Source organism: Parus major, chromosome 19 (assembly GCF_001522545.3).
Source record: "Parus major isolate Abel chromosome 19, Parus_major1.1, whole genome shotgun sequence".
NCBI classification, from domain to species: Eukaryota; Metazoa; Chordata; class Aves; order Passeriformes; family Paridae; genus Parus; species Parus major.
Genome location: NC_031787.1, coordinates 230,181 through 245,641, shown reverse-complemented (window position 1 = coordinate 245,641; position 15,461 = coordinate 230,181). Strand labels below are relative to the sequence as shown.

Below are 15,461 nucleotides of genomic sequence, written 5' to 3'. Positions count from 1 at the left end.
CTGGGTCCAGGGATTTCCTTTGTTTCTGGACCTACTCTGACCATCTCTGGATAAGCCCTAAGTTGCTGGAGAGCAGGAGAGGGCATCCAGGTGCTGTAGTGTGATGTCCCCAGGAATGGTGGCCTGGAGTGCCTAGGAGGGAAAAAAAATATAGAGGAAGATGTATTCTTGCTTTCCCATATGTGGGTAGCAGTACAGTCTCCTTCTCTGGGGCATTTCACTCCAGCTTTCACAAACCTGGGATTTCTGTGGGGAGGGTGGACATCTACAAACCGCGCTGCCAAAAGCCTGTCAGCTCGTGGCACGTCATATCCCGGTGTCTCAAGGGGTTGATGGGACCAGAGACACCACTGAGGCTGATGGAACGGCTGGGTGCCATATTCTGATTTTTGTTGTTGTTGTTTTCAAACTCCTTCAGCTGTGTTTTCCCTCTCTGCTTTGTCAAGGCATTTCCATACAGGTGTGGGAGGCTGGGAGAGCCATGGGCACGGCACCACGCTGGGGAATTCAGCGGCAGGGCACTTTGTGGCGCTGGTCTCATGCCCCATCTCTACAATGGACACGATGGAGAAACCAGTTTTGTTCAAAAGTGTAATAAGTTTTAGCCAGTCTCAGACATCCTAGAGCTGAACTCCTGTCTGAGCACTTGCTACCCAGAAAGCTTGGGCAGCATTCCTTTGGGAGTGAGGGATGTTTCCCCTCCAGCTTTGGCTGCAAAACTGCAGGGCAGAGCTCTGCCCACCCGGAAGGTCACGGCCACTCAGACTTGTTGTGCTCTGGGAGTGGGTCCTGCAAGACCTGCCTGGCTGCTGGGAACACATGTGGCTGGATGTTCCTGAGGCACTGCCACATGGCAGTTGTGAAGCAACAGCTCAGCTCTGAGCTTTTCTAACGCCCAGAAATCCTCGCTGGAGCCGGCTCCGGCAGCGAGCCTGCGGTGAGCTGCTCTCGGCAGGAAGCAGCAACCACAAAACTCTATATATACAGCTCCTGACAGAGCTGCTGCTGCTGCTGCTGCTGCTGCTATTGAGGTGGCAAAATGAAGGTGGTGCTTGCAAAGAATCTTGCATGTCACCTTCTTCTGGAGCCAAGGCTGACACAGAGAGGAAGATCTGGGCTCTGGCTCCTGGGCACTCTCCTGGGCCAAACACGAGTGCTGGCGTGAGGAAGAGGCCAAGGAAGTCTGGTGGTCTCCAAAGTTGTGTGTTGCTGGAGGCCACTGGGTTCCTTAGCCGTGGGGAGCAGCACACATGTCTGTGGTGCCAAGGGCTGTGTTCTGCCTGCCTGGGTCTTGCTGGCTCTGCCTGTGTTTCACCTGAGCCCGTTTGGATGGTGGCATAGCTCAGAACAACAGAAGGGTCTGGGCTTTTTCCCTGGATGGAAGTTAAAAGAATTCTTAAAGCCATGGAGATGGCAGCTGTCACCCTCAGGTGGCCTCAAAGGCCAGTTGTCCCCCAGTGGATGTGCAGCCCTTTGGCTCCTCCTGAAATCAGTCCCCACATCCCAAACTTTGCCACCAGCACCCTGACCCTGCCAGCCATTGGCACGGGCTCACCACGGCGCTGGGGCTGCTTTGAGGCTGCAGCCCCTCTGCCACTGCCCCTGGTGAATCCTGTGATCCTGCAGGACCTGCAGTCCCTGCCCCAGGCAGGTGAAGCCCTGCCTTGCCTCTCTGTGCTGTTTTGCAGAGTGGGGCTGACTACAGCTTCCTGGTGAGCCAGAACACAAAGCTCCTGAGCGCACTGGAGGACCTGCGGCACCGCTGCTCCAGCCTGGCCCAGGAGAACAGCTTGCTGGTGAGCAGGAGATGTGGTTGTGGGGTGCTCTGTGGGGAGGGAGTCCTGGACACAGAGAGCTGCTCTTGGCTGCCAGCTCTGAGAGATCACAGAATCACAGAACGTGCTGAGTGGGAAGGCGTCCACAAGAATCATCAAGTCCAACTCCTGGCCCTGCACAGAACCATTCCCAAGAGTCACACCACGTGCAGGACTATTGCTCAAATGCTTCTTGAATTGATGGGATAGTCAGGGCAGCGCCAGAGGACAGAGGAGGTCTGGGTGCTCTCTGGGTCCCCTGGGTGCCTGGACCCTTCCCCGCAGTGCAGAGCAGGGCTGGCCATGGGAGAGGAAGTTGCTCTTGTTTCCTCTTTAACTGGAAAAGCAGAAACACTGATTCACTCAGCCTTGGCTCTGGGTGACAGTGCAGCACTGCCTCCTGCCCCCGTGAGAGCCCAGCACCAAGATCCTCCCCAGCTGCACCCCAGATCCAATCCAGGCTGGGCCATCTGCCTTCTGCGCCCTCCCTCACCCCTGACTCCCCAGGTGGGCAGCCAGGATTCTCAGGAAAGAGGGGATGTTCCCCTCCTGCATCCTCCCTGGGGGGCATCACCCTTTACCCAGCCCTGCAGTGTGGGGGTGCAGCCCAGCCATGCTGGGCAAATTTGATTGCTCAGTATTTCAGATTTATATCACTCCATTCAATCCCAATCAATCCCATCGCATATTTTAGATAATTTTCTTACACTAAAAGCATAAATTCAGCATGACCTGGACCCTTATCAGTCATCTGGATTTTAGTGAAGCATAAGCCTGTGTGTCAAATTTGACTCTCAAAAATCAGTCTCAGCCTTCCAGCCCAGAAGCCCATGGTGCACTCTCACAGGGGGAGGGAAGGAAATAATCGTGAGGATCACTTGACCTGATGTTTCTGCTGATGTGGAAATACGGCACAACACATCTGGGTTTGACCTTGGGAGAAGGAGCCATTGGCAAGTGGCAGCTTATTGGAACAGACAGATAACAAATAAAAAGGGATTAAGAGCAAACAGAATCAATAGGAAAAAAAAGGAAATTTGCTTTGCAAATATCATAAAGTCCTTTGTCGCCTTCTCCTGCTCATACTTTTTGGTGTCAGGACAGAAAGGACACAGATCAGCTTGTGGTGGTGCAGTACAAATCCTCAGGGATGTGTTGAGTCCTGTAATCCTGGGGAAATAAACTGGGAAGATTCTGGGAGAGAAAGCCCAAAGGGTGGGTGGCCAGGATACCCTGATCCTGGAGACAGGGTGGATCCTAGAAGAGCCTGCAATGGGGATGTTGTGGATGGAGAGAGACCATGTGGGATGGTCTGGGGTGGGGTGAGAGGCGTCTCATTAACAAAAATACCAGGAAAACACAGGGCTGGAGAGGCAACAGAGATTGGTGTTCAATGGCTGGGATAGTTCTAGGAGAACAGGGGCCTGTGTGCCCTACGCAGGTCAGGTAGGAGCAGGGATGTTGGCTCCTCAGCAAAGCCTGACCTCCAACTTCTCCTTCTGCTCTCCAGCGCAGGAGCTGCTTCCCCCAGACAGAGGAGAAGGTGAAGCACCTCAAGAGGAAGAACGCGGAGCTGGCGGTGATTGCCAAGCGCCTGGAGGAGAGAGCCCGGAAGCTCCAGGAGGCAAACCTCAAAGTGGTGGGTGCTGGGACCTAGCATGGCTGGGGAGCTGGGCTGGGAGAGCACCTCACCACCAGGACCTTTGGTTTTTTACTTCCACTGAGCTAGAAAGGCCTTTCCTTTCCCTTTTTCTTAAACCTACAGCAAACATGCTTTGCACATCATAGCAGAGCAAGAATCACCAACCCAAGCCATCGCCAGCTTCTCTGCTCTTCTTGGGGGCTGATTTGAGGAATTTCTTCCTGCTTGCTTTCTTACTGTAAGGTCAGAGTTTAAAGTAATTAACTCAGGTTTCTTTGGGCAAGTCATGAAAATAATTCATCTGACTTCATCAGAAAGAAACAGGAAGGATTTGAATAAGAAAAGGAGTGTGGTGAAGCAAAACAGGAAGGGGTGAGAGAGAGCTCTGTCCCATGCACACATTGCTGGAAATGCTGTGCAAACCACAGGACTTCTCCCTTTTCCAATCCAACAACAGCTTGTTGTGAACCCTGTGTGACATGGAGCAGCAGCAGTGGGAGGTGGCTGTGGGGTGTGGCAGCTTGGGCACACCTTCCAGAAGGAAAGCAGGGATTGGGATGGGGAGTTAAAGTCATTTAGGGTAGAAAGGAGGAAGTGAAAGCTGTGCTGCTAGAGCAGGTAGGGGATTTCCTGGCACTGCTGTCCTGTCTGTCCCCAGGCACTGAGTTGCCGGTCTGCCACTGGGTTTTGGAACTTGCTGGGGGACAGATGGACTTGTCAGATACTGTGTTACAAAAATCCATTTGACACACTCTGCAGACCCTCCAGCACCTATGCAAATACTGCTTTATTTGTTTCCCCAGTGAAACTTTGGGGTGGGGACAGTTGAGGGCCTGGAGAGCTGATGTGCTGGGCTCCTGTGCTGGCCCAGATGTCCTGACAGCAGCAAGTGCTGGGATGGCTGAGCCCTGTGCAGGCTGGACTGGAGCTAGACCCAGAGAAGGGGCCCTGAGGAGCTAATTTGGCAAATTAACCCTGAGGGTTAATTTGGCACCAGGTCCCTCCAGTGCTTGGTACCCAGGCCCTGAGGAGCCAGGGCCACACAGCTTCTGCACGTACGTGAGAGGCTTGGGAAGACCTGGGGAAGAAAACTTCACACAGAGGATTCCTTCTGCCTGATCTGGCAGCAGAGGATCCCCTTCCCACATTGTCAGCTTTGTGCAGATGAAAATAGCTGGGCAGAGAGAGGCAGGGTAGGATAAACCCAGGGACTGGATGTATCCTCACTGCCCATAGGGCTGGGATGAGCAGGCATCATCCAAGTCTGTGGTGCTGGTACCCAGTGGGAGAGCCATCTCCAGGCATGGGGACATCTTGGGGACACCGTGCTGGGCAGTCTCAGCTCCTGCCTGGGCAGAGCCTGTACTCAGCCAGCTGCCTGTCCCTGCCCGCCCCTCTCCCCATGAGCACACTGCCATCTCCACCTTATGCTTTCCTCCCTCCCAGGGAGCATGTGAACCCAAACTGCTTTTCTCCTGGTGCTCCCTGGCTGCGTTGGCCCTGGCTGGGCTCTCCTTAGCCTCTGCCTTTCCCTCTATCTTCTGCCCATCCATGCTGAAGTTCTTTCCTACTAGAAACCCATGGAATCTCTGTTTCTCTTCCTGGTTTGGCCACCTCTCTCCTTGATCCCATGCTATATTTGATCCCAGGCTCATCTTTCCTGCCATTCTCCGCTCCTCTCTGCTGCCTTCTCTTGTCTTTTTTACCTCATCCTGTTTTTCTCTCCTTCCCCTCCCCACTTCTGTCCTGCCTGCAGTCCCTGTGCTGGCTGTACCTATTGAGTACCTTGTCCTTCCCACCTCTTCTTTGAGCCATTTTTCTATCCAGCCTTCCCTCTTCTCTTCTTCCATAGCTCTGTTCTTCGGGGTCAGGCTGCATTTTCTGGCAGTGCTCGCTGTGCTGGGTGATGGGGTGGTGATAATGGAACATGGTAAGGGGAGGGTGGTTATTGGGCACCAAAGGGTGATGGGGTGGTGGTTATCACACACAAACACACCTCACTGCTCTCTGGTGTAGGTAACTGCTCCGGTGCCTCTGAAGGGCTCCAGCCTGGAACTGTGCAAAAAAGCTTTTGCCTGCCAGCGTGCCAAGGACCTGACAGAGCAAGCCAGTGCTCTCCTGGCAAAAGACAAGCAGATTGAAGCTCTGCAGCAGGAGTGCCGGGAACTGCAAGCGAAACTCTTGGCAGGGAAGGTGAGACACTTTGTGGGACATCACTCTGGGGCTGGGGACAAACACAACAGCAGTGATGGAAGTGGTGTGAGGGGAATTAGTCTCAAGTGGAGACTAAAAATAGGGGAGTAGATTTGATGTGTGAGCTGAATGGGGACACTTGGAGGAGTGTGTGGCAGAGAATGTCCAGATCTCTCCAGAAGAGTGTGTTGGGGGATACCCTGCTTGTCCCTCCATCAGTTCATGGATCTGAGCTGCCATTTCCAGCAATGACTGAAACTCCTTCCCTGGAAACCCCTGAGAAGCCACAGACACAGGGTGACTTTTCAAAGGGCTGAGCTGCAAGCAAGATGTAGAAGCAGGGCCTCCTTTTAAAGTGTTTCTTTGAGAAGCCAACCAGCATATTCCCAAAAACCAGTCTAGATCCCAAGCCTTGAGCTGCAGCTTTCTGAGGATTCACAGCCACCATGAGACTGGTGATAATTCAGTGCCTCCTGACATGTTTATGACGAAGGCTACAAATCACCAAGCAGGGCTGGGAGTTGATGAAACCATCCCCAGTGCTGGTGTCTGCTCCTGGGCTGGTGATCTCCATTCCCCTCAGTACCAGCACAGGCCATGCCAATGTAAATGGTGGGATAAAGTGGTAATTCAGCTCATCCCAGGATCTAGGACTGGTCAGATGTGTTGCTCCTGCAAAGCTCTTCTCTGTGATGGCTCTGAAAGGAGCCTCTGCAGACAGCTGGGGCTGCTTCCCCCTCAAGGTGGCTAAAGCATCTTTGATTCCCAAACTGGATGCTTGCTGTTTAGGTCAGTTCAAACCTCCAGAGGACCTCAGTAACACTTGGGCCCATGCTGGTTTCCCCGTTTTGCTAATGCAAATGTGGTCAAGTGCTACCCTACCTCTCTGCCCCCAGCTTAGCTGAACACTTGCACTTCTATCTGTCCTACTTATGTGGTATTTAGGTGACAAATACTTCCTCACTGAAAACAGCTTTATTTTTGTCCCTGAGCTCCCCATATGTTCAGTTTAACTACGTGTTTGAAGGCAGATTCTCAGTCTTTCTCTAATATAGAACAATAGTGTGTATTTGATGTTTGCACAGGGCTGTGCCATTGATCTTTCCTGGCATTAAACCACAGGACAAACTTATCCAGGTCTTTCTGTGCTCTACAGTGTCAGCAAGAAGTTTCCTTCCCATTCCTTTGATTTCTCACCTCAGACCCGTACAGAAAAGGGAACAGACCCTTTCCAAAGCACTCTGACTTTCCTAGCAGTGTGCTGGGCAACCTGAGCCAGCTAGGGACAGGAGAGTGACAGATTGCAAAGGAATGTGACAGAAGTGGGTGAGCAAGATTCATTCCTGGCTAAGAAAAAGCACATGGGTGCAACCCCTAGAGCTGACAAATTCAGTCACTGCCTTCCTAGGCTGACCTGGGTGACCACCCTGTCTCAAAAGGTGACCCTGTCTGTGGCACCAGCAACTGGGACATTGATCCCTGAGCAGGGAATCCACAGAAGAGTAATATAGACCATTCTGTCTGATCTTGTTTTTCCCATTTCTCTTCCAAGCAAACCACTCATTAAATTTTCATTTCTAGCTACTTAAAATTCCAAATCCCCCTAATCTGTCTGCGGCATGCAAAATGCATTATGCCAATGAAGGGTGTTTTATGCAGAGATATGATGTGCATGCTCAGAGTTTGTAACCAAATCAATTTTAATCTTGGGTATTTAAATCAGTAGAAATTTTTCAGTAGCTATGAAATGGATCCACTCAATTCCCTGTCAGTAGCAGGACTCACAACTTGCACCCTGGGCTGCAAATGCATTGGCCTTGTTTTGCAAAGCCAGACCTCTTAGGATGGAATAAAATAATTTCCTGAAACACAGCTCAGGAGCAGATCACTCACAAAGCCAGTGATCTGCTTCCAACCAAGCCCCAGCTCCAGCTAAATCCAGGCCACAATTTCTTGGAGCATGGGCTCTTGGAAATGGAGGACTGGAGGAACAGCTGCAGAGGATGGGTATAATAGAAACTGAGGGGAGGACTGAGCTTTTCTTTTTACTCTCTTATTCCCCCCGGGCTCCAGACGCTGTCTGTTGGGAATAGCTGCCTTTTTGTGGTGGGGGAAGGGAGATTTTATACATAGCCCCAGCCAATTTTGTTTAAAGAACTACAGCCCTGATAGCCTGAACATGGGACTGGCACAGAGGGAGCCCAGCTGCTCACTTCTTCAATCTACAATCAGTTCCCATTAATGCTGCCTCAGTTTCCCCCTTGCAGCATGAGAGTAACCATGGTTCTCTCCACAAATTGTATTTATAAAGCACACGCTATTTTTAGGGCAAATAAGAAGCAAACAGGGAATCAGATTAAATTTGTCCTGGATACCAATTATGTCTTGAATTTTCTGGCTTAAGAGCTTTCCAGGGGAATGAGCAATGTCTCCTCCAACAGCAGATTTGTAAAGACAGGTTTTCATAATCTGATTTTGTATGTATGGAGGTGCAGAAGATACATGTTTCTTCAGCTTCCTGAAATCTGGAAATCTCTGAAGAATCAAACAAGCTGGTGACATATTCTCCCTGGTTTTGTGAGTCAGGTTGTGCTGGTTTCCTCTAAAAGCTGCTGTGTTTGGGTTGTGAGTGGATGGGAGAGACCCCTTGTACTACAGATAGGTGTCCATCACACATACTGTCTTGAGAGGAGAGAGATCAAGAATGTTAGGAAACCAAGTATTACCATGATGAAGAGCTGACCAAATCCCAGATGTTCTTCATTCCTGCAACCTCTCAAAGACCAGTGCTTGCCCACACCCACACCAGGGAGCAAAGACAGCAGCGAGAGCTCTGGTTTGGCTGGGCTGTGAAATTTTATTATCCTGCCACGCTCCCTGCCGGCCTATGCTGAGATGGCCCAAGCTTGGAACAGCCTTGCACATCGTGCTGGGAGAGCTGCAGGAGCATTACAGGCTGGGCTTTATCTTCACAAGGGATAATGTATTTGCATAAAGGATGTAAAGTGAGTTTTGACACTTTGGAGACCCAGGAATCAGCCATGCATGTGTGCCATGCTAGCTGGGTTTTCCCAGCCTCTCCTCTTTTGGAGTTTGCATGTTGAATGTGTCATGTCCCACCTTTTGGAGCTTGTCAGTGCCATGGTGCCATGGCTGCTTTCCCACAGGACGACCCTCACTGCCTGAATGTCATCGAATTTGATCGCTTGCTGCGGGAATCCCAGCAAGAGGTGCTGCGGCTCCAGAGGCAGATTGCGCTCAAGAATTTCAAGGAGTGTGTGCGTTCCTCCAAAATGAGCTCAGGAACACGCCTGGGAACAACAAATTCCTGCCTCACAAGTGCAGCTCGACTGAAGGAGGCCTTGGGAGACCCAGCACTGGGAGGGAGAGCTCGCAGAGAGGTGAGACAACTGGGTCATCAATCGGAAAGTTTGGCTATTTAATTACCTAGTTAATTGCTGTTCTTAGGGAATTTCACTTGGAGAAGGTGAGGGCTGTGATTCACATCTGCTGCGAATAGGCGCAGTGCTGGTTTCCAAAGAGATGGATTCCAGCACCAGGTCTCAGGGTGAGCAGAGATACGGATGCTGCTGGCAGCCCACACCAGCACAGGGACACTGAGCCGTGCCAGGAGCTCAGCTGCTCATTTTCCCTAGCACACGGCTCCCGTGCTGTGTTTTTCCACCTAGGAAACCAGGCAATGTTTCTTTATAGAATCATGGAATGGTTTGGATTGGAGGGATCTTAAAAGCACATCTCATTCCTGCCACGAGCAGCATCCCAGGCTGCTCCAAGCCCTGTCCAACCTGCCCTTGGGCACTGCCAGGGATCCAGGGACAGCCCCAGCTTCTCTGGGCACCTGTGCCAGGCCCTCCCCACCCTCCCAGCCAGGAATTCCTTCCCAATATCCCATCTAACACTGCCCTCTGGCAGTGGAAACCTATTCCCGGTGTTCTGTCCCTCCATCCTTTTTCCCACATCCCTCTCCAGCTCTCCTGGAGCCCCGTTTAGGCCCTGGAAGGGTCTCTGAGCTCTCCCTGGAGCCTTCTCCTCTCCAGGTGAGCCCCCCCAGCTGTCCCAGCCTGGCTCCAGCGCAGAGGGGCTCCAGCCCTCGGAGCAGCTCCGGGGCCTGCTCTGGACTCGGTCCAGCATCGGGGTCCCTCCAGCTGGAGGCAGCTGCAGGGAGGAAAGGGGCGGAATTCGCCCTGGCCAGGTGCGGCCGGGGCCCCGCCCGGTGCGGCCGCGCTCGGAAGCGCCGGGGCCCCTCCGGCCGCAGTGGTTCAGCCCGGCAGATCCGGGGCCGCTTCAGGGCGCCGCCCCCGCCGCGGCCCCGCAGCCGACAGGTAAGGCCGGGCAGGGGCCGAGCGGGGCTGCACCGGGCCGGGGCTGGGCCGAGGGTGCCGCGGGGCCTCGGCCGGGGCAGCGCCGCCATCGAGCAGGGCCGGGCTGCGCCGGGCGGCCCCGAGGCCCCGCCGGGGAGGGGCCGGGCCGGGCCGGGGCCTCCGCGGGGCAGGGCCGCGGCTGCCGCTGCGCTCCCCGGGCCGCCGGGCAGGGGTCTCCGAGCCGCGGGCTCCAGAGGACTTGGCTCCTGGGGGCTCTGCCGGTTTCCCCCCGTGTTTTCCGTGTGCTAGAATCCCACATCCCCCGCTGGGAGATCGGGCTGCGCATCTTGCCCCCGCCTTCCCTCCAGCTGCTCTCGTTGATTGCCCCTCGGCTCTTACAGCAGATGCATTGAATATTCATTCCTTGTCCATCTACTCCAATTCACTCCTGGATTTATAGACCCTTCTCCTTCAGCCTTTTTTTCTCTTTTGTTTCTTTCCAGCCTCTTCCATTATTCAGTGTTCATCATCTTTGTCTCCTTTGTGTGTTTTCTCTGTCAGTTTTGTGTTGGGGAAGCAGCGTGCAACAGCATCCCGGACGCTGTGGCATTGATTTATATGATAGCATAATGAAGTTTTCTCTCCCTTTCCCAAAAAGAATGCTTTTGTCTAAGCACTCTTTATTAAACCGTTATTAGTCTCTGTAATCACTCAGTGTCACGAGGCCGTCATCACTGTTTGTCTCTGCTACATCAATACTTGCAGAGTACAGTTCCTTCTTCCTCATTTTCAATCCTCTAATTTTTACTGAATATTGACCCAAGAGAAAACCCTCCCCTTGCCCAGTGGTGGCTCAGTAGAGCCTGTAGCTCTCAGGCTTTCAGCAGAAGAGCTATGAATATAGATGTAGATAAAACCTACGTCTTTCAAGTCAAAAATCATGTCCCAGATATAGTGCTTAGACAGTGCCCTAATGACTGGCTATATAGGGAGCTCAGACCTCATCCCATGGATCCCCCAGCACTGAAGGGGTGCAGAATGAAATGAGGAACCCCATGTCTAAGGAGAGGTCAGCTGAAGGCTAAGGCTGAGGTGGATTCATAAAGTCCTGCTGCTTCCTCATGGTACAGGTGTCCAGCTTTCTCCATGTCAAGGGGTGCAGCTCAGAGATCAGGAGTTCCCTGTGGAGCACTGTTCTCCTGCCTGGTACTGCCAGAGAAGTCCCTTTTCCTTTGGTGTGCTTTGTAGTCTCAGGATGTCCCTGAGCTCTCTGGCATCTCTTCTGCTTTCAGGTGGAGCCAGGTGTGCAACCACTGGGACCTGTGTCTGAAGGCCATGAAAATTTTCCTCCTAAAAATGCAGTAACAAACCAGGAGAGCATTAAACAGATACAGCAGCTGGTGAGTTATGAACCTGGTTTGGGGTAAGGAGTGTGCTACTTTCTTGTTTTTGTTGTGGGTTTCACATGTGCAATCCAGGTAGAGATTTCAGGGACTAAAGTGATATTAGGTGCAGCTGCTCTGCAAAAGTGGGAAGTTTGGGGAATTGGTAGGAAAACACAGGCCATCTGCACCCAGAGTGTTGCTGGGTGGCAGCTCCAGGTGCGGGGCTGGCAGGAGAATATGTCACTCAAATAAGAGGGAAACAAAAAAGGTTCCGTGCTGTGTTTGGTTTAGACTTTTTTCAGCTAGGGACAGATGTGGATGAGGAATGTGTCCCTTGTGTATCCCAGCAATTAAGACAGTGCACAGGGAGGTTTAGCAGCTCCTGTTGATCTGACAGGTAGTGAGTAGCTGCAGATCAAGAGGATGTCTGTGCTCTGTTAGGTGTCACTGGAATTAGAATAGGAGCTAAAATCATACAGCTGGTGTTTAAAGATGAAAAGTTTATACAGCTCTGTTGTTCTGTCCCCCACACCTTGTCCTCTCTGCTGTTCTGTATAAATAGGAACAGTCCATGCATGTGGGAGCAGAACTGTTTCCAGACTGAAGGCTTAGGGAAGAGAGGAACAGTTGTTTTATTTTTTGATTTTCCTAACTTTCAGAAAAATCTTCCTTGGCTTCTACATTGTTTAAGTTTGTCACAAAGATATTTTCATAAGAAAATAAAAATAACTAATGCACTGGGTCTGAGAGGCTGGGCTTGAATTTCATGTGCATTGTAAGAGTGTGGGCTTGCTGATCTACTTCTGCTTGTTTTGTGCAGGAAGTTGAACTCAAGAAAAAGCGCAAAAAATGTGAAAACCTTGAGCATGAAGTGAGGAAAAAGCATAAAAGATGCAAAGAGCTAGTAAGTGTTCTTGTTGTCTACTGTTATGAGCATCGTGGGAGAGGAGGAGCTGAGTTGTTGTGTGCCTCTTGGTTTCTCTTCAGTTCATCTTAATAAGGAATCACCAGTGTTTCTATTTATTTGAGCAGTGTCTCAAATTTGGGGCTCCAGCCCTTAAGGCTGGGATTGTTTATTTAGTCTTTCAGCTACCTGTGGGCTGAATACAGCTACACAAATCACTAAATGAAATTCCATGGCCTTTGCTAGTTTGGGGAGATACTTAACTATTTTCACAGGTATTGAAATGGTAATAACACCATCCCACTGTTATTTTCTTGTGCTTCTTGCTGGCTGAAATCCTGTTTAATTTCAGAGGGGTTTTCCAGCTCATAGCAGAACATCTGGATTTCTCTCTTCTGTTTCTGCTTTGTTTTGCTCAAGAGATCACAGACTGGTTTGGGTTGGAAGAGACATTAAAGGTCATCCAGGTCCAACCCCGTTGTCTGGTCCAGGGCTGGGTTCTGTTTGAGCAGTGCTGCTCACTGTTGCTTCCCAGCCCTTGAGCAGTGTTTCACCAGCATCCTGCACCATCAGGAAACAGGAGCAGTGGAGCTTCTCTGCAGGATAATCTGGGGGAGTTAGAGGGTCATGGTGTAACTCCTGTTCTTTCTGGACAGGAGATCCAGCTGCAGGAGGTGCAGAGTGAAAATGCACGACTGGCTGAAGAGAACTTGCAGCTGAATGAGAAGGCTGGGTGGGCAGGACAGGTAAAAGCAGTAAAAACTCTCTGAGAAGAACAGGCTGTTCCCAAGTTTCCAGCTCAGTAATGGTCATGTGCTGATCTGGGCTTCTATTCACAGGTTCTTCCCTGGACAAATCTAATGCACAAGAGTTAGAAAGTCATTTGTCAGTCCCATGTGTCAATTTGCCACCATGTGTAAGGCTTCCTACATATTTAATAACTGCTGTACATGGAAATGTTTGTCTTTGCTTGTGTTGCTGACAGTCACCAAGCCATAGTGCACCCTGGAACCAAAGATTCCTTGTGGTAAATGGAGGAGGCAAAGATAATTTCAGCATGCTGCTGAATTTTCTGTACTGTTCTCTGTATTTAATCCTACCATGTAGGATTAAAAATACTTAGAGATACTGTGCTTGGTTTTTTTATCTCTTTGTTCTGTAGCCTGTTCCCATCCCAGCCTCTTCCTCCTTGCAAAAGGGAGGACAGATGAATCTAGGGAGAGAAGCAGTGTGCAAATAAAGTGTTACACATTGAGGCCTGGGACAAATGCTCATTTATTTGTTTTCAGTGAAAACCTGTAGGAGAGGAGGTTCCTGATTTTGGTATCACTGCCAACAGAAAGCACAGAAATAGACTGGTCTCTGTTGTTTTTACAAGGAATATCTTTGGCTGCTTGTGCTCACTGAAAATCCTTTCCCTTCAGGTTGAATCTGAGAATGCTGACCTGAAACTGCAGGTTGTTTTAGTGACTAAGGAACGGGATTCAGTAATTCAGACAAATCAAGGACTCCAAACCAAGCTGGAGAATCTAGAGCAGGTGCTGAAGGTCAGTAGGATCCACATGGCTGGAAGGACTGTCCTAAACCAACTGCTGCCTTTGAATGGCACTGGTTGTCTGTTTGCCTTTTTTGACCATTCTTTTGTCTCTGTGCTTCCAGTGGGAGTTCTGCTTCTGCAGGATCCTGGAACATGGTTTTGTGAAGTGGGCAGAGGTGCTTTGAAAGGCTGCTTCAGAGATTTGGGTGGGAGATAAGGTGGCCATCACAGACTTGAGGGTTTTCTGTGACAGTGTTGCTCTGCCTTGCAATGGGAATTTCTTACTTTGTGCAACGATGGCATTAAATACTGTCCCTGCTTTGGCTTTGTGGCCATCAGTAGAACACAGGACAGGGTTTCAGTAGTGTTACCCTTCAGCTGTATGTGCCTTGTCCTGCAGCACATGAGAAATGTGGCTGAGCGGAGGCAGCAGCTGGAAGTGGAGCACAAGGAAGCGCTGCTAGTCCTGCAGGAGAAGCAGGAGGAGGTCCAGCGGTTGCAGCAGGTACGTGGGGTGTGACAAGGGGATGTTTTCCTCTCTGAATGGACTCCTGCACCTTGTTTCCTTTGGAGATGTGCATGAAGGAGGCAGATGTGAGTTTACAGAGTAAGAGTGTCTGAGTCCAGGTGAATTCTGGTATCTGAGCAAAGTGAAGGGCTTTGCTTATGGATGTCAGTTCTGACCTCTCCCTGCTCTATGTCCAGAGCCCAGAGATGCTCCCAAACTGTACAGTGGTTTAAATCTTAAAATCATGGAATCATTAAGGTTGGAAAAGCCCTCCAAGATCAAGCACATCTGTTTCCCCAGCACTGCAAGGCCACCACTGACCCATGTCCCCGAGAGCCACATCTACACAGCTGTTAAACTGTCCCAGGGATGGTGACTTCACCACTGCACTGGGAAGTCTGTGCCAGGGACTGTGAAGAAATTTTCTCAGTATTCAACCTGACCCTGTTCTGGCACAGCTTGGTGCCGTTTCCCAGTGTCCTGTCCCTGTTCCCTGGGAGCAGATCCCAACACCCCTGGCTGTCCCCTCCTGCCAGGGACTGGTGCAGAGCCAGAAGAGCCCCCTGAGCCTCCTTTGCTCCAGGCTGAGCCCCTTCCCAGCTCCCTCAGCTGCTCCTCACCAGACCGGTGCTCCAGTCTACAAGGGACTACCAAGGTAGTCAGACAGTGGCAGTGAACTCACATTGGCTGATTTCTGATTTACTCCTTTCCTTATTTTTCCTTAGGCGCAGGCAGAGGCAAGAAGGGAACATGAGGGAGCAGTTCAGCTTCTAGAGGTAAGACAGAAAGAAACAAGAGGGATTTGTGGCTCCAGATTTGGTACCTTTTGTTTACAGTATCAGTTTGGATGCCTTGGGTTTTGTTGGTTCTTTTGCAAAATGCTGTAGTGCCTTGATCAGATGCAACATGTTGCTGCAATGAAAGTAACATTTGGGTCAAAGTTTGGGGAATTATATCCTGGCCTTCTTAGTCCTTAGATAGGTTACTTCATTCAGATCGTGCCTAAAATAGTCATTTGAATTACTTAACTATAATCATAGTCATAATTAGGTGTCTTAGAATTAAACTGTGAGCATCATTGTATGGCATAATCAGGGGGTTTGAGATCCCTGTGCTATGTATTTCTTTTTTACATGTGCTTGAATTGCTTTTTGAT

General features: G+C 50.7%; 1 protein-coding gene across 12 annotated transcripts in view; it reads left to right on the top strand.

The window, feature by feature from the left end:
• Positions 1-15,461, top strand: part of TSPOAP1 (TSPO associated protein 1) — a 55,182-nt gene that overhangs the window by 10,046 nt on the left and 29,675 nt on the right. For 11 of the 12 annotated variants that reach the window (XR_001524565.3, XM_015646719.2, XM_015646718.3 and 8 more), the window contains exons 2-11: positions 1,689-1,796; positions 3,325-3,453; positions 5,473-5,649; positions 8,817-9,050; positions 11,264-11,371; positions 12,177-12,260; positions 12,917-13,006; positions 13,685-13,807; positions 14,198-14,302; positions 15,031-15,081. Coding sequence is in view for 11 of the 12 variants with exons in the window: in XM_015646719.2 (XP_015502205.1) it covers positions 1,689-1,796; positions 3,325-3,453; positions 5,473-5,649; positions 8,817-9,050; positions 11,264-11,371; positions 12,177-12,260; positions 12,917-13,006; positions 13,685-13,807; positions 14,198-14,302; positions 15,031-15,081 (1,209 nt within the window). In the remaining variant the exon portion in view is untranslated. Of the gene's footprint in view, positions 1-1,688; positions 1,797-3,324; positions 3,454-5,472; positions 5,650-8,816; positions 9,051-9,898; positions 9,993-11,263; positions 11,372-12,176; positions 12,261-12,916; positions 13,007-13,684; positions 13,808-14,197; positions 14,303-15,030; positions 15,082-15,461 lie in introns of those variants that run through there. The other variant, XM_015646721.3, reaches the window with a different exon arrangement.